Below are 24,602 nucleotides of genomic sequence, written 5' to 3'. Positions count from 1 at the left end.
CACCTGTGCACTTTTCCATTAACTCCACTAATTTATTTATGAAGCCATTATGAAGAAAAAAGCGCTAGACGTTTCCTCATATAATGTTTATTCCGTTAGGCCAAGTAGCCCAGCTCTTTCAGACTGCACTTAGGTTGAGATGCTCTTCATGCACCTTCAACTAAGCTCTCCACCGCTAAACTAGAATGGGGGGGACTAGAAACCAAAGTATCCAAGTATCCAAATTAGATCTTTTGCACCGTTTGTGGTATTTCTCTGATTGAGCTGAAAACGCTGAGTTGCTACAAGCGCGTAAGTGCAGGCGGCAGCGCTGTGAGGAGCCCGAGGGGCTGCGGCCGCCCCCGTCCCTCAGCGCACATTTGCCGCCCAGCGGCGGGGCCGGAGGGAGGGAGGGAAGCACGGGCGGAGCGAGCCCCGCCGCTCCCCGCCCGCTCTCCGCCTCTCGCCGCCGGGCGGGCTTGGGCCGGCCCTTCGCTGCTCTCCCCTCCCCTGGCAGCTGCGAGGGCTGGCAGCATCGCGGGCGGTGTCTCGTCCGCGCCCAGCCGGCGGGAGTCGAGGGACGCTGTCCGTCTGTACGCGCTGCACGGCCCCGACATGTTCCAGCTCCTGCGGGGCTTCCTTCTGCCGGCGGCCGCCTGCGACGGGAACAGGGATGGCGAGTCCCGGTACGCCAACCTCTTCCGAAAACTGGACCTCAACGAAGACGGGAGGGTGGACATTGCCGAGCTCCAGACGGGCCTCCGGGCCATGGGCATCCCTCTGGGGAAGGAGGCGGAGGAGGTAAGCGCGGGCCCGCAGCCGCTGCCGAGCGGGCTCCGCCGGCGCCCCGCGGCCGTGGGGAGGGGAGGGCGAGGCGGGCCCGGCCGCCGCTCAGCCCGAGGGACGGGGCGCGGCCCGGCCGGGGCTGCAGCGCGCCCGAGCCGCGTCCGGCGGCTCGGGGCCGCTCCTTGATGGAGGCGGCCTCGGGCCTGGCCTTTTCCTTCCCCGGGCCGCAGTTCCAGCCCCAGGAGCCGGGTTGTACAGGCACGCCCCGGGTTGTAGGCGAAGGGTCCCGAGCGCGTACAGCTGTCGGCGGTTCCTCTGCCAAGTGGGTTTACTCATCATGTGTGGACTTTTGACATGCTTTGACTTCTTGTTGAGTGATACTCGATAGCACATGCCTCTTCTAGCACGATAGAGGGTGGTAATTTACAGTTTTTGTCCGCCACTCCACCCATGCATAATCTGGATCAGAGTAAATTAGGGTTTGCTTTGGGCAGCAGGTACTGTAAACCTGCATAGCCGTAGGTTGCAATTTCAGAACTAGTTATTTAAGCTGAACACACAGACATGGAGGTTATTCTTCTTGGCATGGACTGTTGTCAGATATCGAGGCCCTTTATTAGAAGATGCACACTTGTAACAGTGGCCGTGAAACCGGCGGTGCCGAGACTCCTCGTGGTGTGGCTTCTGCAGTGATCAGCTGGACTATTGCATTTCTTTGTCCCTTGTATCAGTGCTGTGACCTCAGAAGTCAGTAAAACTTAAGTCATCAAGCATTCCAGTGTAATGCAGGCTTGACCTGTTACCTGGAAGAGAAACGTCTCTTTCCTAATTATTTTCAGTAATCCCCAGGGATCAGCATATAAAATAATTTAATACACAATTCTGTGGGCACAAGTGTTTGTGTGGTAAGGCAAGTCTGTGCCGACAAGACACACATGGGTTCATTTAGCCTGAGCGGGTACACGTGAGAAGTGTGGGAGAAGCTACTATTGTGACAATTCTGCTTGTTTCAGTTTAAAGAACGATTCCAGGGCATTCCACTGCTGTGCCTGTACTAGCTGTTGCATACTTTCTGAAGGAGGTGCAGGAAAAGGAACTTAAATTTCAACTCCATTGTTAAAAAGTATCTTGGGTCAATAATTCAGTGATCTTATGCTGACTATGTGACAGTTTTTCCCTGTGGCCTGGTTATTTAATCTCTGTTTTGCTGCCTTCTGTTATATTTAATTCTCTGTCTCCTATACTTAAGAGAAAAGTATCCAACAGGCCTCTTAAGTTGAATGGTGTTTATTCAAGAGTATAAATGAAAGCACACTTTCACTTCAGTGTTGCTGCTGGTCAAAATCATCTTTACAATAGCACCTTTTGTGTTCTTAGGCTTTCGTAATTAAAGGAGGGATAGGTTGGCCTTTTTGGTTATCCATGAGAGTTGTCAGTGTTCAGAGCATGCTAGCTATGAACTCCAGTCACAAATTTTAGACACGTTGTTGTAAACCTGTTGTACCAGTTTGACTGTTACAATCTGGGGGTTTTACTTATACTGAACAACAGGGAAACAGGTGACCAAGTAATTTTCTGTTGTTTAACAAAGGTGGTCTTCCCACATAATTCACTGAAAGCCCTGGTGTGCTGCTGAATATTTGAGCAACTAAGAATTGAAGTTCTAAGTTCTTTCTCAGAACCAGTGATCTTCATTAGTCGTGCACATCTGAGTAGGTGTCAGATTATTCTCAATTGCTTCAGGATAAACTGAAAGGGATTCCCATGAAACAGATAGACATACCTGGATGTAATAGAGAGCAGGAACTGCTGCCTTAGTTGCTAAAGCCACACAGAGTAAACAATATAAACTGTGAGTCATCTTCTCATTTGGGAGAGGTGGAAGAATTGTGCAGGGAAACTTCTGTGTGCTCACTGTTTGACACTAGGGTGGTCACAGTTGGAACCAGACACTAGAGTAGTGCTGTGTACCTGTTAATAACTAGACTTCTTGTAATACGAGAGCCTCAGTAAGCCTTGCCTTCTGCCTTTTTGTGGCCAATCTGCTTCCTGTACTTTCTTGCAGCTCAATGCTGCCTTCTCCCACTTCAAGCTCTAAAGTGATATTCAATTAATTTTTCTTACTGCTTGCTTCATTTTATTAATGAAGTCACACATTGAATCATCATATTTGGAGAGGCAGAAGTAGTCTTATAATTACTAATAACTAATGAGTAAGGAATTGAGACATAAAAATATTATACAATGGGGCAAAGTGTTATCTACTGAACTGCTCAGCCCTGCCAGCACAGTGGCACCATAGCATGGGCAGAGCTTGAGATATCCTAGAGCAGAGTCAGTTTTGGTGCCTCATGGGAGCATCAGAGACTCAAACCTCATTACGTTGATGCTAGTCTGTGTTAGGTTTTCAAAAATCTCTTGCAAGGCTGGCTTCCAACACATAGGATGAAATCCATATACCTGGGAGTGCTGGCCATTGTCCTTCTGCACAGCTGCTTTCCGGCTAACCTGTGGAAAAGGGACTGTTTGAGTGTTCCTGGGTTTCACTGCAAAGTCAGTTGGTTGATCCAAAGTTGTACCACCTTCACACTATAGTGTTTGTGCTACTAAGTACTGTTTTGCTCTTTTGTCTTTAGGTGCAGTTCCTGTCTAGAAGGAATATGCATGTTTTTAAAAGAGACAAAGCTACTATCCATTTGAGTAATAGACTCCAGGTATGCACCTTCCATCAGCTGTGAACCTGGGTGCTAAGCTTTGGAGGTGGCTTGCATCTCCCTCTAAGGAAGAATAATTTTTCCCCCATAGCTCAACCTGACAGAACCTCCTGACTGTGTTCTGCTTGACCTCCCTTTTGGCAATATCTGACAGACACAAGTAAATGACTGGAAAATCTGGAATGTGTGCTGCTTGGAGGCTCCTGTTTCATATTGTAGGATGTTACCTGACAGGAATGGGTTACTTTGCAAAGCTTTGCATAAGATTTCTGACATGATGTGTCATTATCTAAAAAGAAGGAAATCACGGTGGTAACTATCAAATGTTGCTCTACAAGCAATATTAACAGCTATTGTACAGTGACTTTGATAAGCAGGGACACAAAATAGATGCTGGGATCAGATCACAAATGATCTCATGCTGTGTCTTCTGAATGCCGTGAGTCTTGTAGGCGGGAGCACCATAAATGGTGTGAGTGGTTGGATGAAGTACTATTTTTGTTCATCCTTTCCTTCTGCTGCAATCAGTCCTTACAGTAAATCTGTAGGAGGTGAACCCCATATTTCAAGCCTCAGTTTGGGATAGGAACAGCCAAGTATTCAAATTCAGGTGCTATTTATACGTTGAGTTCTGGACTAGGAGTAGGAAGACATTACTGAAATTAATAACTACATTCTGGAAGCAGTGTAATGATCTTATTTGGACTAGCTCTCTTAACTTTTTGACATAAGCCTTTGGCTACGTTAAAGCTCTTTTGGATAAAGAAACAGTGTGAAGAGACACCTCTGTGTGGTGGAGACAGGGCCTAATGAGACTAAATTTGCAACAATCAGACTATTGTCCACTTAGAGTAATTGACTGTTTCTGAAAATTTGAGTCCAGTCATGTCTAGAAATACTCAGAACACTTGAGGTATGTTTCTGCATTTAAACCACAGGAAATTGAGAATTCTGCCAAGTGAGGCAGGCCCCTGTGCTGTGTTCCACTGCTGTGTCTCAGCATGGGGATGGGTGAGAGCAGCCCAGGTGTGTATTGCTTCCTTCTGTGCTTTTCTCTGGCCTCTAAAATCTGCAGCTAGATAGTGCTTCAGAGCTTTAGCTTTCTCTAGCAGTTCTTAGTCCAGAATGCACACACTTGTTTAGTGACTGAGCTAAATATGTCCTTAAATATTTCTCCACCGCTTTATTAAGATTCTTGCACTTATTTTAATTTTGGTAACTTCCCCTCTGTGGCAAAATTAGAAGGGTAGTCGACCAAGGTAACTGAAGCCTCCTTAATCACGTTGTAGCTTGGCTAGAAACAGAAGAAACAGTGATTACTTTGCCAACTTGGAGGAAGATACATGGGTATCTTGTATCACACTGTATCTACTCTTAGAATTTATCATACCTGATACACAGATCCGCAGTCTTAAAACCTTCAGTACTTCCCTGTCGCTATGTCATTCTTTATATGAATTGAAACTTTCTCTCACCTTAAGAGTTTGCCCAAAACCTGGTATTATAGATTTAGAGTAGTCTGGCATCTTCAGCTTTTTATCAAAACAGATATCATGTCATGTGATTGTAGAAAACTGGAACCATTCAGTTCCTTTAAACTTCCCTTTCCTGGTCATAATAGATGTGATGATTATGACCGGTTATGGGGACTTAATTGTAAAGTACCACAAATATCTTCAGCAGTGTGTTCAATTAGTAAATTTGAAATTGAGTGTATTCAATTTACTTTGCTTCCATTGTAAGCAAACATGTAAATCATTATTTCATTTCTATGTGTTCAGAAGCTTTTAACTGATACGTGCTGTAGTCTCCAAGTCTCCATATGAAAGAGCAAAATGAATCTTAAATTTGTTTTCATAACACTTTAAACATCCAAGGAGATAAAATGAATTATTTTTTAATACTAACTTGATAGGTTTTTTTTCTTGAACAGTGACAGGGTACAGTGAATGATTAATTCTTCCTCCTGTTGCTGCAAAGTGCAAGAATGCCAAGAATTCCCAAATATGGGAAGCCTCACCTCTGAGACCTCTCTTAACTGCTGTGTTGAAATGCTTTGTTAAATCCCTGTCTTGAGACAGCAGTGTGTCCCAGGTGAAGAAGGCAAACTGCTAAATCTTTTGAAGTTACTATGGCTGGGATGCCTCATAAGCAGAGTTGTCCTATTTAATGGGAAAACTCAGTCTACCAAGTATGCTCAAAGTCAAAAATACTCGTGTAACTTGCAAAGAATGCTGAATGAAAGTTCAAGGGATAGTTTGCATCTTCCATGTATGCTGTTTCAGATTCTTAAAATTTAATTCATAGCTATGAGTTGAGAGAGTTTATCCAGGTCCTGAAGGAGCAGCCTCTGCAAGGCATTTTGGGAGAGCATACTTGCACTTGCATCTTGTCCTTTTTTGTCTCGTTTTCTAGTGATTCTGTTAGCTGAAATGGACCAGGGAGAAGATCTCTGCCAGTGCTGTCCTGTTTCAGGGCAGAGCAGTGCTTAGGACAGGAACAGGAAGGGGAAGCTCTGCAGCTGATAGCAACATCTGCTGCTGTCAAGGGTGCAAGTCTGCTGTACTGGAGTGGGGGGCTCCTACTGTCTGTCTGTAGCAGGTTTAAAGGGCCTGCTTGGATACTGTTTACATGTTGGTAGTATCCTTTGGGAGGCAAGAGAGTAAAAATGAATGCTGAATTTGGACAAGTTGTGAGGCCTTTAGAAGCAGTGCAAGTTCCAGTTTTACTCAATGCTGTGCTGGATTTCTGAAGGTGAAGTGTCAGTCTAGTTCATGTGTTATGGGGCCCACTGGGCTATAATGCTGTGTGAACACATCCTCAGGCCCTGTCCCTTTATGCTGGATTTATCTCCCAGCTGATGTAGTTTGACAAGGCTGACTTTAAGAATCTTTGCTAGTGATTTTGGGTTATCATAGTCTGCATAAATTTGTGTAGTTTTAGCAGATATAAATAGGAAAAGGACTATTGTCCACTATGTGTCCAGTAAAGGGAGAAGTGTGTGTACTTCAACTGTGACTGATTTTGGTATCCAATAATATTACAGCTGAATAACTTAAAACTGTAGACTGCAGAGCTATGTGAATGGCTAAAAAAATACTTAAGAGGGAAAGAACTGAAAAAGGGAAAAAAATAATCATGGTTGGTTTTATATATAGTAACTCTGATTTTAAAAGCAAATGTGAAATATGAAGTGTGAATGTCTAAAGACATGATGATGTTCTTACTGTGGTGCTGGAGTTCTTTGTATGCAGCATTTGTATCTGTGCCCTTTGGAACTCTGGTAGCAGATTGCAGGACAGATAATTGCTACTTGCAATTATATCTTGAAGTGCTGTTTTTTGCTTGGGTCTTGTAGATAGCATGATAGGAAGCAAGTAACTTCCTGATGAATCACTTCCTATTAAATATTCTTTACATTATATTAATTAGCTGAAATCACAAGCTAATGAATAGATTGATAATCCTTTGTACTCAGCAGCCCCACCTTCTATGCACAGTTCAATTTTGTAAACAGAATGTGAAGACTCATGCACAATACACAAATAATGATACTAAATAATGTAAAAATTAGACTGTGAATTTAAAAGTCTACATAAAACCATCAAAATTTCTAGTGTATTGCATTCATTGTCTTTAAGTTGTAGCCATGAATGTGTTAAAGTTCATAACTTTGGCACAGAGCAATCTAATAATTCATCAGGACACTTACAGAGGAGGGTAGGGAGGTTTTGATGTGTATATAAAGCCTGTCTGTAATTTATTTTTTTTAACAGACCTGCTGGCTTACTTACATTTCCACACCAAATACAGAGGTCTTCTGACAGAGTAGGAATTCAACACTGCAACATGATTTATATAATGGAGAATTAAAAAAAAAATACCTTCAGTGTTCCAGTCTCCTTGTGGCTTCTTCTGTTGGTGTTACTTGGTTGTGCAGGACTTGGAAAATAGCTGTATTAACAAAATATGCAACAGAAAAGGAACAAAAATAGTAGAATTATGAAGAAAAGAGGAGGAAAGACAAAGGTGACAGTGTCACGACCAAATAGACTAAAATGCTCCTGTGCTGACCTGTTTGTTTGAAGGCCTGTAGCATTAAAAAGAAAGATCACAGAATCATAGCATTGTTTGGATTGGTAGTGACTTTTAAAAGGTCTTGTAGTCCAATTCCCCTTGCATTAAGCAAGGGACAACTTCAACTACATCACATTGCTCAGAACCCCACCCAGCCTCACCTCAGATGTTCCTAGGGGTAGATCTGCCAGGCTCTGGGCAACCTGTGCCTGTGTTCTACCACCCTCATAGTAAAAAAACTTCTTCCTTATATGTAATCTAAATCGACAGTCATTACATTTAAAACCATTACTCCCTGTCCTATTGCTACAGACCCTGCTAAAATGTTTGTCTCTTTTATAAGCTCCTTTAAGTACCAACAGGCTGCAATAAGGTCTCCCTGGAGCCTTCTCTTCCTCACTCTGAAAAACTCCAGCCTTTCCTCATAGGCACCTCACAGGAGAGGTGCTCCTGCTCTCTGATCATCTTTGGCTGCACTAGGTCTGTGTCTTTCCTGTGCTGGGGACCCCAGAGTTGGATACAGTACAGATTCAGGGGGGGTCTCATGAGGGCAGAGTAGAGGGATGGAAGCTCCCTTGAACTGCTGGTCATGCTTCTTTTTCTGCAGCCCAGGATATGATTGGCTTTCTGGGCTGCAAGCACACATTGCTATAGCTCATGTCATCATCTAAACTGTCTTCCTATATCTGTCAGTAATTAACAATTCTTTATGTGGGGATCATATCATTTTACCCAGTAAATTATCCTTATTGCTTGGGGTTACAGTTTTTAGACAATGAGAAAAGAAATGGTGCACCTTGCAGAAGAAACATTTGGATCTGAGCCTTCGTAAAGGTGAGGTGATCCCACAGTAAGGCGGTAACAAGAAATGGCAGGTTTTATGTGGCAGGCATGCCAAACATTGTTTCCCAGGACTTGTGAGTGAGTGTTGGCACCTTGGTTGGTTCCTGCTCTATTGTAAGCATGCCTATTTTAAAATGCATCCAGTTCTCCTCCATCTGAGAAGCTGGTGACCCAGGCACTGGCAGAGTGACAAGTGGCTGTAATTATACAAAATCTGGTAGTATATTAAATGCAGAAGAGCAGAGCTGGATTCAGGGTTGAACTGAAATGGGGAGTGATTGACTGGTGGAGTAGTTTGTGTGTGGAGGTTGTGGAATCTCCTTCCTTGAAGGTGTCCAAGACTCAGTTGGATGTGGTCCCACACAGCCAGATCTAATTAGACCTAATTAGACATGCTTTGAGCTGGGGTTGAGTTCAATGGACTCCAGAGGTTCCTTCCAACTTGAATTACTATTTGATGCTGTGAAGGGGCAGTTTGTACCAAGGACTTAGTGTGCCAGGCTCTCCACAGAATCCAGAGGTGTCTTCTTACTGGCTATGCCCAAGGAGTATGGAACCCCCAAGAGGAAGTTTCTGCCCACCAAGGAGAAGACAAGCTTCTTTTGGTGTTCCTGTTAGTTCCACAGACTTGCAAATTACTGATTTTAATCTGAAACTTTAACACCCACATAATTAGTTCACTTCACAGACAGCAAGAGACTTTTGTTTGCATGAGCTTTTAGATTTGTACTGAGAGAAAAACACATGTGCCATATGGTTTTGTTCCCTGTCATTTCTGTTCTGCTTCACTGAGAGTGGCTGAGACTGACTTGAAGTCTGGAAAATAACTGTCAAAACAAAAGTAGGAAATAGAGAGTATGTTTGTGCTTACCATTTTCTCATTGTTGCAATATGGAATCCACTTATTTGGCAGATGAACTGAAAGGTGCCCCCCTTCAGACACAGAAATTTCCTGCTCTCTAAATTTCCTAGGAGTTCCTGTTTTCTTTGGCTCACATCATCCTCCGTAGTGGAGGTTTTGCAATTATAATTTAGTTCAAGTTTTGTCCTATCTGTGAGACAGAAAACCACTTCCTTGTTCTGCATTTTGGTTTGTGTAGTTCAGGTAGCAATAGGGAACAGTAACAATTGGTGTCCAGTAGAACTCACACAAAGTGATTACAAGTACCACATAAGTCACCTCTTCTCAGGAAGGCGTGGGAGCCCAGCAGGACACTCAGACCCTGCAGCAGGAGGTGCCATGAGTAGAGTTTTTAAAAGATGGCTTGAGACTGAGTGTCTTTGAGAGGGGACTCTTCAGACTAGAGTAATTTTTAATGGTTGAGTTTGGTTGGTTTTTTGTTTGGATTTTTTTTTTTTTAATGATTATCCTACTAGCCTTTCTTAATTTCTTGTTAGAAGGTTGTGGTCAGGACTGTATCCATAAATATCTATAAATGTAAACTAACTTTATTTTGTAATGGGAAATCTGAACAGCTTTAACCATATTGACAGAGGCATGAAACTGAATTGATGAGTATATCTATCTGTGTTGACAGGTTATTAATAGAAATTACAATCAAGCTGGACTTATGACTATAAAAAGAACACTGTTTTTCAAAGCTGATACCAAATAATAGTTATCTGAGTATGTGGTATCTTGAGTTGATTTTTATTGTGCACAACTTGCTGTGTTATGGGAGGTAAATAATTTGCTCATTTCACTGTGGCATACCACATCGTTTTGCTCCATTTCATTGAGATATCCTTGATAGTCGTATAAATTTTGGTTTTTTGAGATGAAATTTTAAAGTACATTACTTTTTGTATAGGGATAGGGAAGATGAAGGAGGCAACATAAATGTATTTAGATGTCTTCAGTCTTTTTCAGACCTCTGCAACAAATACACCAGTTTTCTGCTTCCTTTGTGTTTAGTTTCTGTGGCCTAGAACTTGTTGGACTTTGGTCTTTTGAGAACCTCTGCTAATTAAAGTGGCATAAACAAACTTAAAACCAGATTTTGCAGATTAGAACAGCCATTCAGATCTTGCTGAGGCTTACTTCATTCAGAAACTACAGTTGCACAAGGCAGTCTGCTGAATAGAAGATAGGTGGAAGAATTTTTGGCCAGTGCTTTACACGGAAGCTGCAGTGCCGAGGAGCTGCAGTTAGTGAGTGCTGTCAGGTTGGTCTCCTGGCTGGTACTGAGTGCTGCCCCCCCAGGATTTTGCACATTGAGGGAACCCACAGGGACCAATGTCCAAAGGAGGGGATAAGACATCATTTCCCCTTAATTCTTGTGTTCTAGAGCAGGCTGGTTTCCCTGCTGGCTCCCTGCACATCCTGCACGAGGAGATGGCAGCGCTGTGGCAGTGTGAGGAGCGATGGCAGCGGCTGTGGCCCCGCTGTGCCCTTGGCTCTCCGTGCCCAGAGCTGCCCGTGCTGTGGTGTAAAGCCCAAGCTCCTAAACCCTGCAGAGCTTCCCTGGGCTTTGCCTTGAGCACGAGCCCCAGCAATTACAGGCTGCTATAATTGCCCTTCTCTAGCAGTGAGTTTGCACACGTGGAGATGGTGACGTTTCCTGGCCCTTTGCTGGTGGAGAAGTGTCTGCCTGGGCTGTGTTTGAGACTTGTTTCCTGCGGTCCTGGCAATTGCATACCGTGCATTCAATGCATAGTTAATTTTACATGAAGTGTTTCTCTCTGCAGGACAGTTCCTAGGAAGCACATGCAAGAAAGGAAGAGAAGTGTGTTTGTATTTGTTACAAGTTTATTTAAAATTGTAGTCAGGGCTTCTGTTTGAAGCAGAAAGCTGCGTTCTCTTGAAGACTGAGGGCTGCAAGTGCCAGCGGGGCAAGATCTTTGTAATTTCTTGGTTAGCATTTAAAGAGTTAATTGCTGTTTGTATTTTTTATCTTTATAATTCATAATTAATAGACCACTTTGTTAAGATGATAGTCAAGGTTCTGCTTATTTTACTGACAAATTTCATGTACTGGAAACTCACAGGCTTGAACTTGTTCTCTCTTGGGTTTTCTCCTGTCCCCCACGTCTTCCACAAATTATTTGATACCTGTAGGTATAATTTGCCAGTGCTGGTAAGAAACCTTAAAATTTCTGCACAGAAAAGTTATGTAAATAATAAATAATGCTTTCTTAAATATATATTTACTGCCAAGTGTTTTCTCTCCCTATGCAAATATTGAGTGTGTTAAATTCTGAAAACGAAATTATGTTTTGTGACCTGCTGTAATTTGGACAAATAAAATATTCATTTTTCTCTCAATAGAAAATTTTTAAAGCTGGGGATACTAACCAGGATGGACAGCTGGATTTTGAAGAATTTATGCAGTATCTTAAAGAACATGAGAAAAAGATGAAACTGGCATTTAAGAGCCTGGACAAAAACAATGATGGTATACCTCGACTTATTTTATTTGTTCAAACATTGTCTGAAGAAACTGCTTTAAAAGTAGTGTAAATTATATTTGTCTGACTGGAAAAAAAAAGTTGTGAATATGAAATCCTTACTACTTTTCCTTAATATGATCACAATTAAAGTTTGCTATAGATTAAAAAAAAATAGTCTTTCTTCTTTCTATTTTCTCCAAGTACACTGAACTGGGGCTTCTTATTCCCCAGATGGAGAAACTGTGAAGAAATTTCTGACTATTTCTAGATATTAAAGATGAACCAGTTTTTAACTAACTGTATTTTTGCATCCCATTTGCTTCATCCCTGTAGTAGACAATGAAAATACATCATCTGTGCTAAGTTGGTTTTTAAATCATCTGTGCAATTATTCAGATGTTGCAATGAGCTCCAAGGTGCTAAGTTTATTAAGATCCACATTTTAAATATGTATCATCTTTATCTTAATGTTTCAAGGAAAAATTGAAGCCTCAGAAGTTGTCCAGTCCCTCAAGATATTGGGTATAAACATTTCAGAAAAACAGGCAGAAAAGATCCTGCAAAGGTCAGGAATTATTCTTTTTTGAGGCAGCTTAATCTTCCTTGTATTGTTAATTTCTATATTTTTCTGTTTCAGAGAGGGAGATAAATGGGATTATGACTTTGAAAGGTGTTGGTAGTTACTATTGGAGCATTTACTTCTGGGAGGAGAATGTTATTTTATTTCTCTGTAAATGTTGTTGATAGAAAGAAGCACTGTATTATGTTTTTAAATGGAATAGGACAGATGCACTTGGATAAGTGTAGTATTGAAAAGCCATGGCAGATTCAGCCTTTAAGTCACTATATGGAATTTACAGTCAGTTGTTATTGATGTGATAACCCAAGTTAAAAAAAGGGGGGGAGGGGGAAGGAAAAAAAAAAAACGAACAAAACCCACCATGACTATTTCCTTATGTAGTTTTGTTTGATTTCTTTTCAGTATTGATGCTGATGGGACAATGACAGTAGACTGGAATGAGTGGAGAGATCATTTTATGTTTAATCCAGCTACAGACATTGAAGAAATAATTAGATATTGGAAACATTCCACTGTAAGTTCAACTTCTCTTTTAACCTAGTGCAGCTCTTAAGTTTATCTCTGCTGTGTTCATTTGATATTGAGTACAACAGCTTCACACTTGTTATATTTCAAGAATATCTGTATTGTTTGGTTTTCCTTTTCACTTCTTGCTCTCCCATTTACAAGCAGGATTGTGTCCGATGAGTTCCTTCTGAACGAACAACGTCATCTAAACTTTGTAAATAATTATAAATAATTCTTAGGACAGGTCATCTTCCTCTTTTGGAGATATTTCACAGAAAAATAATAACCAGAATATTATATATTTTTCTTTGTACATTACAGTAGGATTTGATTTATTGAAACAACTTATATAGACATTTTAACTGTTTCTTACATTGAAATTAGTATGTGCAGTTATATAGTTATAATTATATATAATATATATATATAATTATATATATATAATTATAAAATCACTGGTGTCTTGACTGGTGATTTTCTGTGCACATCGTGCTCTTTTGTGCCATAGAATTTAATTTAAACATACAGAATATACAGCAATAGGTTATCCACTGTGCAGAGAAATTTTTTAAGTTTTTATTGAATGGAGCTGTTAACACCTCAGTGACTGATTTTTAAGAACAATAATAAAGTAAGTAAACCAATAGTAATCCTGTTTGCTAAATATCTGTCCTGTAGATTATTGGAGGAAATAAGGTAAGGTTTGATGCCTTTGAATATAGTGAGACCATTTATATCTCCAGGGATTAGTCAGCATTTCCATAATAAAAAACAGTTTATGAGATGTGAGAGCTTTGAGTGTTTGAAAATGTATAACCTCAGTTCAGGAATGCTTGCCAAAAGGCAGTTAGCTCCCTGTTTGCTGAAGACAGCACTTGAAGCACTGCTGTGAGATCAAGTAGTCCTGGTCCCAGCTTAGTGGAAAAATACTTTGCTTTAATAAAATGCTCCTTACTATTATTAAACATAAGATCTGTATTTTTCTTTTTTTATTATGGAATGTCAATAGTTGCCCCCAAGAAACAACTGAAGGAGTCTCCTGTGATCTTAGTGTTACAGTCAGCTGATGACCCAGTTATCACAGCAGGCAAAATCCAGCAACACAGCTGGTCTTTGAGATAAGAGCAGATGTGAGACCTCCCAGTCTAGCTGGCATTTACAGACAGCTCTTAAAATTCTGTTTTTATTATAAAATTGCTATCAGACTCTTCCAAGCATATAGCTACAATGAATAGAATTATTATGGTAGCTGTGGCCTTTTTGTTACAAACACCCTCAAATTTATCTTTTCTTTTCCTTAGTTGTGTTTAGGTCTTGGTACACACAAGGTTTAAACCCTGGTAGATCCACATGATATCTCTTAGAACACTGAATTTATGTTTTGAGAGTTTTGATTGATCTTTTGATATTTTCATAGTTGAGCAACTGATGATACCTCACTTTGAAACCTCAAATGCAAGGAAGATGAAAGGATTTTCCAATTAATATCCAATATCCAGAATAGCTGTTCAATATCCAGAATAGCTGTTGCTTGTCCTTTTGTTCAGTGGCTATATTTACACTCTGCAATTTTTGTCCCAAATGGCCAGGACAATATGCTGTCTACTAACAGAGAGAGCATGCAGCATAAATTAGGGATATAATGCCTACAATTAAAATCAATGGGAGTTCAAAGGTTTATCAGTTAACACACTTTCTGGTTAGTACTTATCAGTTATTAATAAATTTGTGTTCTTTTTATACATTTAATTTATGTGTAATAGCAGATTTGCATTATCTACAGTGTACTTTTTCTCATGTATCATGATTATAGGTTACACTTAAGAGCAAAAGTGACATGTGAGATTTCATAGTGTTATGTCTTAGTTTTATCATTAAAACCTATATTAATGTTATTTGATCAAATCCAATGGCAATACAAACATGCCCCCACCTTAGTGAAATGCCAAACTTTTATAGCTGAAAAAAGTAATTAAATGTGTCTTTGAGTATAACTGATGATAAGAAAATCTATAAGACATCTGTCAAACTATTTATTTGGTAGGATAATACACAGGAGTCACTGGAAATAGAATATTCTGATATATCAGCTGTTACAACTCTGCTTTAAAATGTTGGGGAGTGAGGGAGAAGGAGGCATCCCACATGTGTGAATAAATTACCGTGAGAGAAATCTCTTGTTAGCAACCTTAGGAGATTACCAAACTAATCCCACAAGACTGTCTGGTGAAAGGTTAGCTGCAACATATAAGCATTTGAGCTTTAGTGCTGACTTTAAAGGACTGCTGATCATGACAGAATGTCTTTGCTTGGGCCATACTCAAGGAGGAAATTTGTCGTAATTTTTAATGATGATGGCGCAGTCTTTGAAATGGTGGGTCTGTGGTGTTACTGCTCAATATCTATGTAGAAGTCAAAGTTACTTTTCATTGAAAAACAATGCATAGCAAGTTAATTATAGAATGTAAACTAGAGATATTTTTTATTTGTAACTAGCACTTTATTTACACATACTTAGGTAGTATATTAATTTGGAATTAGAACTGTGGATAAAACTGAGGTGGTGGAACGAGATAGTTACTTGCACATCTTTGCTTTGGATTCATAAAGGTATTGGATATAGGAGATAGTTTGACTGTTCCAGATGAGTTCACGGAGGAAGAGAAAAAGACTGGGCAGTGGTGGAAGCAGCTGTTGGCAGGAGGAGTGGCTGGTGCTGTCTCTCGAACAGGTACAGCACCCTTAGATCGCCTTAAAGTCATGATGCAGGTAGGTGCGATGTTCAAGAATTTCTCAGTTTCCAGTGTATCACTTTGAGCACTGTTTTTAGAGATCTGTTGGGAAAAAGTTGAGGGCCTAGGTCAGTGTTTAAATTGCAGAGGTCTGGCTATGTTTTGACAATTTCCATTTTTTGTATTCATAAAAATGATATTTTATAGATGCGGGAAAATTGTAAGCAAAATGGTACAGTGCTTGTGCTACTAAAATTAGATTTTTTCAATAGTGCCTATGGTTTTGCTAGTTGATATATTTAATCAATTTAATACTGATGAGTTTTATTATCTAATCAGACCAACGTTCTGTACTGTGACTTGGCTTTGTTTTTTTTTTTAGGTTCATGGTTCCAAGTCAAACAAAATGAATATAGCCAGCGGTTTTAAGCAAATGTTGAAAGAAGGTGGTGTCCGATCCCTTTGGAGAGGCAATGGTGTAAATGTTGTAAAAATAGCTCCTGAAACAGCTATTAAGTTCTGGGCTTATGAACAGGTAGGATGATAAATCACGAATGAAAATAATGCTAAATAAAGTCCTAAATCTCCCTCAATGTTCATTATTGTTGTATTACATAGGACTTGTTGTTGTAATTGGGGATTTTTTCATAGTAATTTGAGTGACTTTCAGATTTAAAATAGTCTACAGAATACTTACTATTAGGCAGATTTTACTGTTGTATTATAAGCAGTGCAAATAAATTACATGTGTTACATGTTTTAAACTGTCCACATGTGGCTTTGTGTGGAGTACTGCATTAATATCTAGATTGTTGCTGCAAAGTGACAGCAGGCAAAAACTTGGCACATTATGCTAGCTGAACTTACAGGGGATTCATTTAAAGTCAAATATCACAGTGCTATGTATGATGCCCTCATCCTGGATTTCAGAGTTATATTTACCTCTGAATCAGCTTTAAGCATCATGTTAAGGCCTAATCCTCCTTTGGAAAATGAACTCCCATTCTGGTGTATTTAAATGAGCTTTATTTTTGCTCTGTGAGGCATGCTAGTGCCTCAAGTAAGACCAAATGTGCACACAGCACATCTCTGTACAAGGAGGAGATAAAAACAACAAAATATCAAATAAATGTGGGGATGTTGCAAAACTGAACAGCAGATTTTGGTGCCACAGAGTAACTTTGGGCACATTATTCTTCACTCATGGAATGACACAGTGTGCACAGTGTTCAAAGTGCTTCTGTGAAATTGAATCTGTGCTTCTGTGAAATCTTTCATTCTTTGATTGCATCTGCAAGGGAATTTGGTTCCTCTTTGTTTTCTGGAGTTCTTAGTGTAGGTACCCTTGAGCTGGCTGTTTGCAGAACACCTGATGGTACTGTGGGTGACTGAGGTATTTAAGAGTTCTTGCAGGCTTGAATGTTTATTGTGCACTGGAGAATCTTTTTGGGTTAGCAAATGTGACTGCAAATATGTTCTTATGCTTGAAAAGGCATTTTGTATTATACTCTTGCCTTTTATAATAACTCTTACCACTCCTAAAAAACATGTGTGTTTGTGTTTTAACTATACAGTATAAGAAGATACTCACTAGGGATGATGGAAAGTTAGGCACTGTTGAAAGATTTGTATCTGGTTCTTTGGCTGGAGCAACAGCACAAACTTCTATTTACCCCATGGAGGTAAGAGAATCTGCTTCCATTGGAGCCTGCAAAATGTTTGGTTTCTTTCCTAAGTAAAGCCCATTTTGCTCTTGAAAATATTGTAAAAATTCTTCTCTAGTCTGGTGCCCTAATTTATTTTTACTTTGGACTTCCTTTCAGACTTTCAGTGCTAGGCATTTTAGAATGTATTAGGTTCTAACTGATTCTTATAATGTTTTGCTTTATAATATTTTTAAAAACAATACTTAAATAAAACCTAGTGCAAGAAAAAAAGATCATCCAAGAACATTTAAAATACAGCATGATTCAAGCATTTTGTAAATTGGGCATAAATCCATTTCCTGCTATATCTAAGCAAGGAATAGTCTTGTCTGGACAGAGCTGGAGTTCTCTTGTGTTACGATGGGAAGCTGTGTCTGATAAGGGGAATGGTGTGGGGGAAGGATGTAACAGCTACAGCTCAGGCTGGGTGGCTTGGCTGCTCTTTCCCCTGCAGGACATACCTGTAGGTGGTACTACACACTGCAATTTACCTAGTGTTAGTACATTAACTGCTCCAGTGTAACTGTTACACACCATTTCACAGAAACTGCATCTATTTTCTTTACTGCTGGTTCTCCAGAAGGTTTATCATTTGTGCAGATCCTTGTTGGAATAGATGTTGGGGCTGGGACTAAACCAATACCAACATCAAGTTTGGTAGAAATGGCAAATGTAACCTAAATAGCTTTTTCATGGGTAGGAATGGAATGGAACTGTTTTCATTGCTGAGGTAATAATGATCTCTTTAAAGAGCATCCTTGCTGTTCCAGAGGGTGAATCCCAGCTGAGCTGAGTACAGAGATGGGTAAATTAGGGAAGAACTGAAACATGATGTAGATTGTCTGGATTACACTGATCAGTGGAGACAAGGGAAGTGTTCTACAGTATCTTCTGGTCTTCCTCACAAAGATATGGTAGTGTCCTAGAAGTGGTTTTAGGATGTTTCTAAATAAGAGATCAAAGCCAAGTGACAGGAAATTCCTGAGGAAAATGGAATCTTATGAGGCTTATAGTAGACCAAATTGTTGCTCAGGAAACTTCCTCTGTGGTTTCTTCTGGATGCTGTTACTAATTACTTTGTCCTAAGATGCAGTACAGACTTGCTTGCATTATTAATCAGGTGCTGGGTTTCAGTAGTGAGACATAATTATTCCTTACATTCCTCAACTACCTCTCTAAGTGTCATACTTTTTGAAATATTTTCTTGATATGCTTTAGTGTTCCCAGACCAGAAGTATCATCTGCTAGCATGTTAGTACTGTCACACTGAATATTGTCTACACTGTTGCCTTCAAGTTGATCGAATAACTGCCTGTTTTAATCGAGAAAATAAAGCTAAAATGCAATTTTAAAAGGCTAAGAATTTGTAAGCTAGTGTAATGTGTGGTGCTCTGCACTAAGGACAGAACTTGAAGAAGCCTGCTGCTAACAATGCTTATCAGTAATCAAAAGAGATTTGCAGCACCAAAGTGCAAAGCAGTTCTAGAGAATTCAATAAGCAGAGATATACTGTGGATCTATAATAGATTAACAAATAGGTATGTAATTAAGGCTGCTATTTTTTTTCCTTTTAGGTTTTAAAGACCAGGTTGGCTGTGGGTAAAACAGGGCAATATTCTGGGATGTTTGACTGTGCTAAGAAGATTTTAAAAAGAGAAGGTCCAAAGGCCTTCTACAAAGGCTATATTCCTAATATTCTGGGTATAATTCCTTATGCTGGCATTGACCTTGCTGTTTATGAGGTGAGTTTAGATCACTGAATGCACGTAGCTGTCATTAATTAATTTACAAAAAACATAAATATTTTTTAGAATGTTTGTATTATTGTACTATTACAGCTAGTTCAATTTTAAAAAGACAAATGAGAATTTCCACTAATGTTACTAGACTTCAGTGTTTCTGTTTGCCCCTCTTGAGGAGTGCCTGGGGAGATAGGCCCTTCCATGCAAGGGTACCAAGCAGGAAATGTGCTATGAGAGGATTATACAGGCCTTGGCAGTACCACAAGCTTTCATACTTACTGAACCTTGTTAGACTGGAACATACTCGTTTTATAGGAAATATGTGCCTTTAAAAGGATATTCATATCTTGATAGTTTATACATTTTTTTTTGCCAGTTGTTAGGTTTATGAGTGGATTATATTAACTTGAATTCCTTCTATGTCTGTGCATGTTACCAGAATTCTTTCTGGCTGACACAGCTTTTCTGAGGAGCTTGAAACACTGCTGTCTTTCCTTTCCAGAGAGACTGGCACCTGTTTCACCCACCAGAAATGCTGAAAGTCCTTTATCTACCTTAGATAGTACATGTTGCTTCGAAGTGTCTTAAATAACTCAGACACACAGACTAATTTTTTTCTGGTCTGGACAAATCATTTTTTGACACTGCATTAGCAATCACCAGAACTGTTTGAACAAACATTTTCAAAACAGTATGGAATTTCTTTTCTGCAGTTTGCATCCTTGTTTCTGCATGGGATGATGTGCACAGATGTGAGAGCTTTCATTGCGCTCTGTGGGGTGCTGAGTTGTCTCCCTCCTCCTCTCCCCAAAGTATTACAGGTGCATGGGCCCTTTCCTGCTGCTGGATCTTTTAAGGATTTCTCTTCTAGGTACTATTGTAGTCTGGTTCTTCTAACTATTGTAGTCCTGTTGAAGCCCTTCCCTGTGTAGTAAGGTGTTTACCTCTGCACTTCAAGCATGTAGGACTGGCCCAGTGAAATTGCTGCTTTTCAGGATTGAGCCCTTAGGATTTGTTACGAATTAAGAAGCACTTGTTTGCCTTTTTGAATGCAAATATCTTGTCTTACTGTTTAATTTTGTACCTTGGCAGCTCTTAAAGAGTACGTGGCTAGAACACTACGCATCGAGCTCTGCAAACCCAGGTGTTTTTGTACTGCTGGGGTGTGGCACCATTTCCAGCACGTGTGGGCAGTTAGCCAGCTACCCCCTTGCTCTTGTCAGAACACGCATGCAGGCTCAAGGTGAGTTCTCTTTCCTGGAAATGCTTCTGTGTGGTCACATGAAAATTGTATCATGTGGGATAGCTCTAGCAGAGACATAGGAATGAAAAAAAAAACAACTTGGAAAAACTAAGGATGTAGCTGGAAAATTCTTCTTAATGTTGGTCCCTTCTCCCTCTTATGCCCAACACTGTTGTTCTTCATCCTCAGTTTAAAAAGTAACATTTCAAGAACTGGTGCTTTGTATATTCTGCGAGCCACATTCCATACACGACTACCAGACACAGCCCCTGTCATAGTCTGGAAGCACTCTTCTAAACTTTACAATGTTTTCTAAATTTTAGAGATTAAATGATAGGGCTTGAATTGTCTTGTGAGGGTAGACAGCAATGTTTGCTCTGTAGGACATTTCATTAGCATAGTTTCATAGTTGAGGTTTTTGTTTGATAGGTTTCTGCACAGACTTAAGGATGGGAGCCTAGGTTTCCAAAGGAACATAGGTATGGATAATGCTTTCCATTGGGATTTAGACACATGGATATCTCCCAAATGTCTGGGATTAAAGGAGCTCTTTTCAGTGGACCTGAGATAGTAGGCTCATGATCCAGGTGTTTGCTTGAGATTTTTAATATTACTAGAACTGTTTTATAACACCTTCTCTTTTTGTTCTAGCCTCAGTGGAAGGAGCTCCACAGCTAAGCATGGTTGGTCTCTTTCAAAGAATTGTTGCTACAGAGGGACTCCGAGGACTTTATAGGGGTATAGCCCCTAATTTTATGAAAGTGCTTCCAGCTGTCAGCATCAGCTATGTTGTATATGAAAAAATGAAGCAGAATTTGGGAATAGCTTGAAATGAAGGAAAAAGGTGAGATGCTTCTAATGCTGTTGGAAACACCAGAACAGTAATGTTTTCTCAAGTAATCTGCTCTCACAATTAGAGACAGACCTTTATAGAGAGATGCTGCGACTTCCACATTTGCCCTTAAATGGGAAGAAACTTTCTTAAATTTTAGTTCACCATTTTTAAACAGATACCTATATTGCACTTTAAAATGTCACTGAGTTGAAAAAAAAATAATCCAGAAACTGTCTTTAAATCAGCAGTATGTTTTTATTTTTAGGAAATCATGCATATTTTACTTATTGGGGCTTTTTTAACTTGTCCTTTCAAAATCTGTATTTGTCTTGGATGAAACCAAAGGTAGGAGAAGTTTATACTGCCTTGATACTGAATATATGAAAGTGACTTTGTGTTTTGTCATGCTGCCCACACTCAAGCAATTCACAGGCAACATTTTGCATGCCTAGAAGTGAGCACTTTTGTTATTTTTGAAGACTGAATGTTAAGTTCATAAGAAATAGCATCTTGGATGCACACAATGATGGAATAACACATTAAAATGTAGCCCATCACCTTTGTCTTTAGTCAAACCTTTTTTATTTTTCATTATTTAAAGAGCCTGAGAAACTGCTGTTCTGCAGTGTTGGAATACCTCAAATGGATTTACATGGTATTTTTGTAATACAATCAGCAATTTTGATAACTTGCTTTCATTGCACTTGTAAATGTCAGCACCATTAACCACGACAAAATTTGGGTTACAGCTGCATGTTTTATAGGATCATAATACAAAGGAAGAGAAAAAGCTTGGATGTTAGTTCCATTCCATACAAGTGCAAGTTGCTATTTAAAAACAGGATGGAGGATCCAGTATGAAGCTGGTAGTAATTGCAGTACAGCCAATGGCAGAGCTGTTCATAGCTCTGCGAACAGGAATGCTTGTCATTTTGGACTCTCCATTCTTTCCCTTATTCAGAGGGCTACAACCACTCTGTGCTTTTAGCCAGTAGAGAATTGCATTATTATGTAAAGGTTTTTTACAGTTTTGTCATGCGAGATCAGTCTTCTGTGCACATTGGCTGTGGATGTGAAATTGGGATAATAAAATACTGAAGTGTTTTGTCCAGGTGACCAAGTGGCAGTGCTGACCTCAGGTGCCCATCAGATTGGTGTTAATGTAGCATGCAAAGCATGCATACAGACCTGTTAGTGCTTGAGAAACAGCTCCTCCTCAAAAAGCAAAGCAGCCCTTTCTCGATGCAGAACATTAGGTATTTCCATGTACAAGTCCTTCCAAAGTGACTTCCTTTTTTTTTTTTTTTGCCTTCAGGCCTGAACGCTGAAATAGATTAACAATTATTACCAGACTCATTTGTTGGGCTTCTTCTGCTTTCTGTAATGTGTACTGTCTTAATCTTGGTAAATTCGAGATTATACTTACCTTGACCTTCTAAAAGCAACTGTTCTTAGACCACTTTTTGAAATTGGATTACTGAAGGAAGAACTTTATTCTGTTAAGACAATTAAGGGTCTTCTTTTTAATTCTTTCTTTTTTTTGGGCAGGCATGAGGCGTGCATGATTTTTTTTTTTTTTAAGCAGAAAAATAAGCAAGTAAGCAAAAATGACTGCCTGAATCTCCCTTGTTCTACATATGCTTTGGGCCATATTTTTCAAACAGCAGTCACATGTAAATTTGTGTTCAGTGCTTCCATGGTTGGTGTTTATTCTCCATAAACTGATACATAGCAATTCCATAAAATTTGTATTATAACATTTTTTATCACATTTCAGAAAATGGCAGCTCTAGCTGTATTTTGGCCTTCCCTCTGGGGAAACGTTGGACTTTGCACTTTAAAAAAAAAAAGTCATTCTATCCAAATCATTTATGTGTATAATGCCTTCCTGATCTAAGTTTTTTTTGGTTTTGCCAATATCTTTGTACCTTTGTGGGATTTGTGAGATCAGTTGCTGGTAATTGTTTGACTGTGACCAATGAGCAAATGTATTGTGTGTATGATATAAAGATGACTTTAACATTTCTATCTTCCAGACTTGTTCCATTTTGTTTATAGTGTGCAAGTGCCATTCTGAGTATTGAAATCATCGTGACCTTTTCAAATGTTGGAAAGATGAGCTGTTTCAGATTTGATTTTTCATTATGTGCCTTGATGATGACTATGTTCAATTGTGTATTCTTTGTCTCTTAAATGTATGTTTACCTTTCTAGCTCCAAAAAACTACCAGTTTCTAATAAATCTTTGTTTCCTTATCTGGTTGGAGTGTGCTGATGTGTTTTTTTCAAGGTCTGATAGATGACACTTTTTTATTGCATTACATGCATAATACTCCATGTAAAAAATGGAGGCAATTGATCTAAAAGTAGGTTTCAGACTAGACTGTGCTTTGCTATTACACTGATACTTGAAAACAGTTTGAGATAAGTCGATTGTCATCCTGTTTACAACTGTCTCATTGCTTAATGGAAGACCACATGTTTAATATTTTTGCTGTTCATTGAACAATATTAGCCAATAATTTGCTTCTGTGTATGTTGCGTGACAGACCTCTTAATAATCAGGGACAAACATACTTGCTTGTATTACTGCTGATCTTGCTTTGTTGTTAATCTTACTTGTTAGCCAAAGGATCAATATAAAATCTTTTCAAGGTAATTGACTTAATTTACTCTGCATGTGTAGTATGGCTATGCTACTAAAAGCTTGTTAGCAGCCAGCTTTGACAACTCCTTTTGAGGTTTTCACACCAATCCTTCAAATGTTAAAGATAACTGTAAACAAATTAGGAGAAGCTTTTCTTGTCTTTGCTGCAAATACAGTTCTTTTAACATACGATCTATAAGTTTTCTTTTAAGTAATTTGATATTCAAAGTAATATCAATATATTTAAGTAATTTGATATTCAATTTGACTTGAGGCAAGAATGCTTTTAATTGCAAATGCTCTGCAAGAAGAGCCCAGAAGGGAAAGGGAAAGATTATTTGTTTTTCCTTCAAGATGTATGTGGAGTGTGACAGCTATTCAGTACCATTAACACTAGAAAACACTGCAGAAGTGGCATGAAATCTAAAATAGTGCTGCCAGTGTGTGTCTCTCCCTCTTGATTGTGGTGGGCTTCCTGGCAGGATATGCCTGCTGCAGAGGGGGCATTCCTTACAGTGGCACCAGCCGGGGCCCAAGCTGCCTGGCACGCTGCTCATGGACAGCACACACCTGTGTGCTGAAAGCCCCTTGGCAGCTTTCCCTCCTGCTAAAGAATGCCTGGTGCCCAGCACTCCCAGGTGAGACTGGGTGTGGGGCTGCCTGGTGCTCAAATTAGCCTTCAGAGGCCCAGGCTGAGCTGACTTCTGTCCTTTCCTGCCTTGCTTCACAGTTCTGAGCTGGCTGCACTCACCAGTACAGGCAGGATGTATTGGCAGCTTTCTCTTCGTGCCTTTCTGATTTTAAACGGTTGGATACAGTGTA

At 39.7% G+C, this 24,602-nt stretch overlaps 1 protein-coding gene across 1 annotated transcript; it reads left to right on the top strand.

Moving 5' to 3' along the window:
• Positions 1–531: 531 nt before the first annotated feature.
• Positions 532–23,389, top strand: SLC25A24 (solute carrier family 25 member 24). The gene is made up of 11 exons (XM_053950676.1): positions 532–780; positions 11,668–11,794; positions 12,267–12,354; positions 12,772–12,883; positions 15,487–15,645; positions 15,991–16,143; positions 17,183–17,290; positions 18,889–19,056; positions 20,149–20,299; positions 20,951–21,143; positions 23,171–23,389. The coding sequence occupies exons 1-10, from the start codon at positions 595–597 to the stop codon at positions 21,127–21,129; spliced, it is 1,431 nt and encodes a 476-aa protein (XP_053806651.1). The 5' UTR covers positions 532–594; the 3' UTR covers positions 21,130–21,143; positions 23,171–23,389.
• Positions 23,390–24,602: the final 1,213 nt, after the last annotated feature.

The sequence above is a fragment of the Vidua chalybeata genome, chromosome 9 (assembly GCF_026979565.1).
Source record: "Vidua chalybeata isolate OUT-0048 chromosome 9, bVidCha1 merged haplotype, whole genome shotgun sequence".
Classification (NCBI taxonomy): domain Eukaryota; kingdom Metazoa; phylum Chordata; class Aves; order Passeriformes; family Viduidae; genus Vidua; species Vidua chalybeata.
Note: the sequence above shows the minus strand (reverse complement) of the source record. Positions and strands in the feature narration are given on the sequence as shown.

What these genes read in the sequence shown, in the direction of transcription:
- SLC25A24 (XM_053950676.1), top strand. Translation starts at nt 595, where the DNA reads ATGTTCCAGCTCCTGCGGGGCTTCCTTCTGCCGGCGGCCGCCTGCGAC. An exon ending in CTTCTATTTACCCCATGGAG is followed by an intron (nt 17,291 to 18,888) that starts GTAAGAGAATCT and finishes TTTTCCTTTTAG; the next exon opens with GTTTTAAAGACCAGGTTGGC. An exon ending in TTGACCTTGCTGTTTATGAG is followed by an intron (nt 19,057 to 20,148) that starts GTGAGTTTAGAT and finishes GTACCTTGGCAG; the next exon opens with CTCTTAAAGAGTACGTGGCT.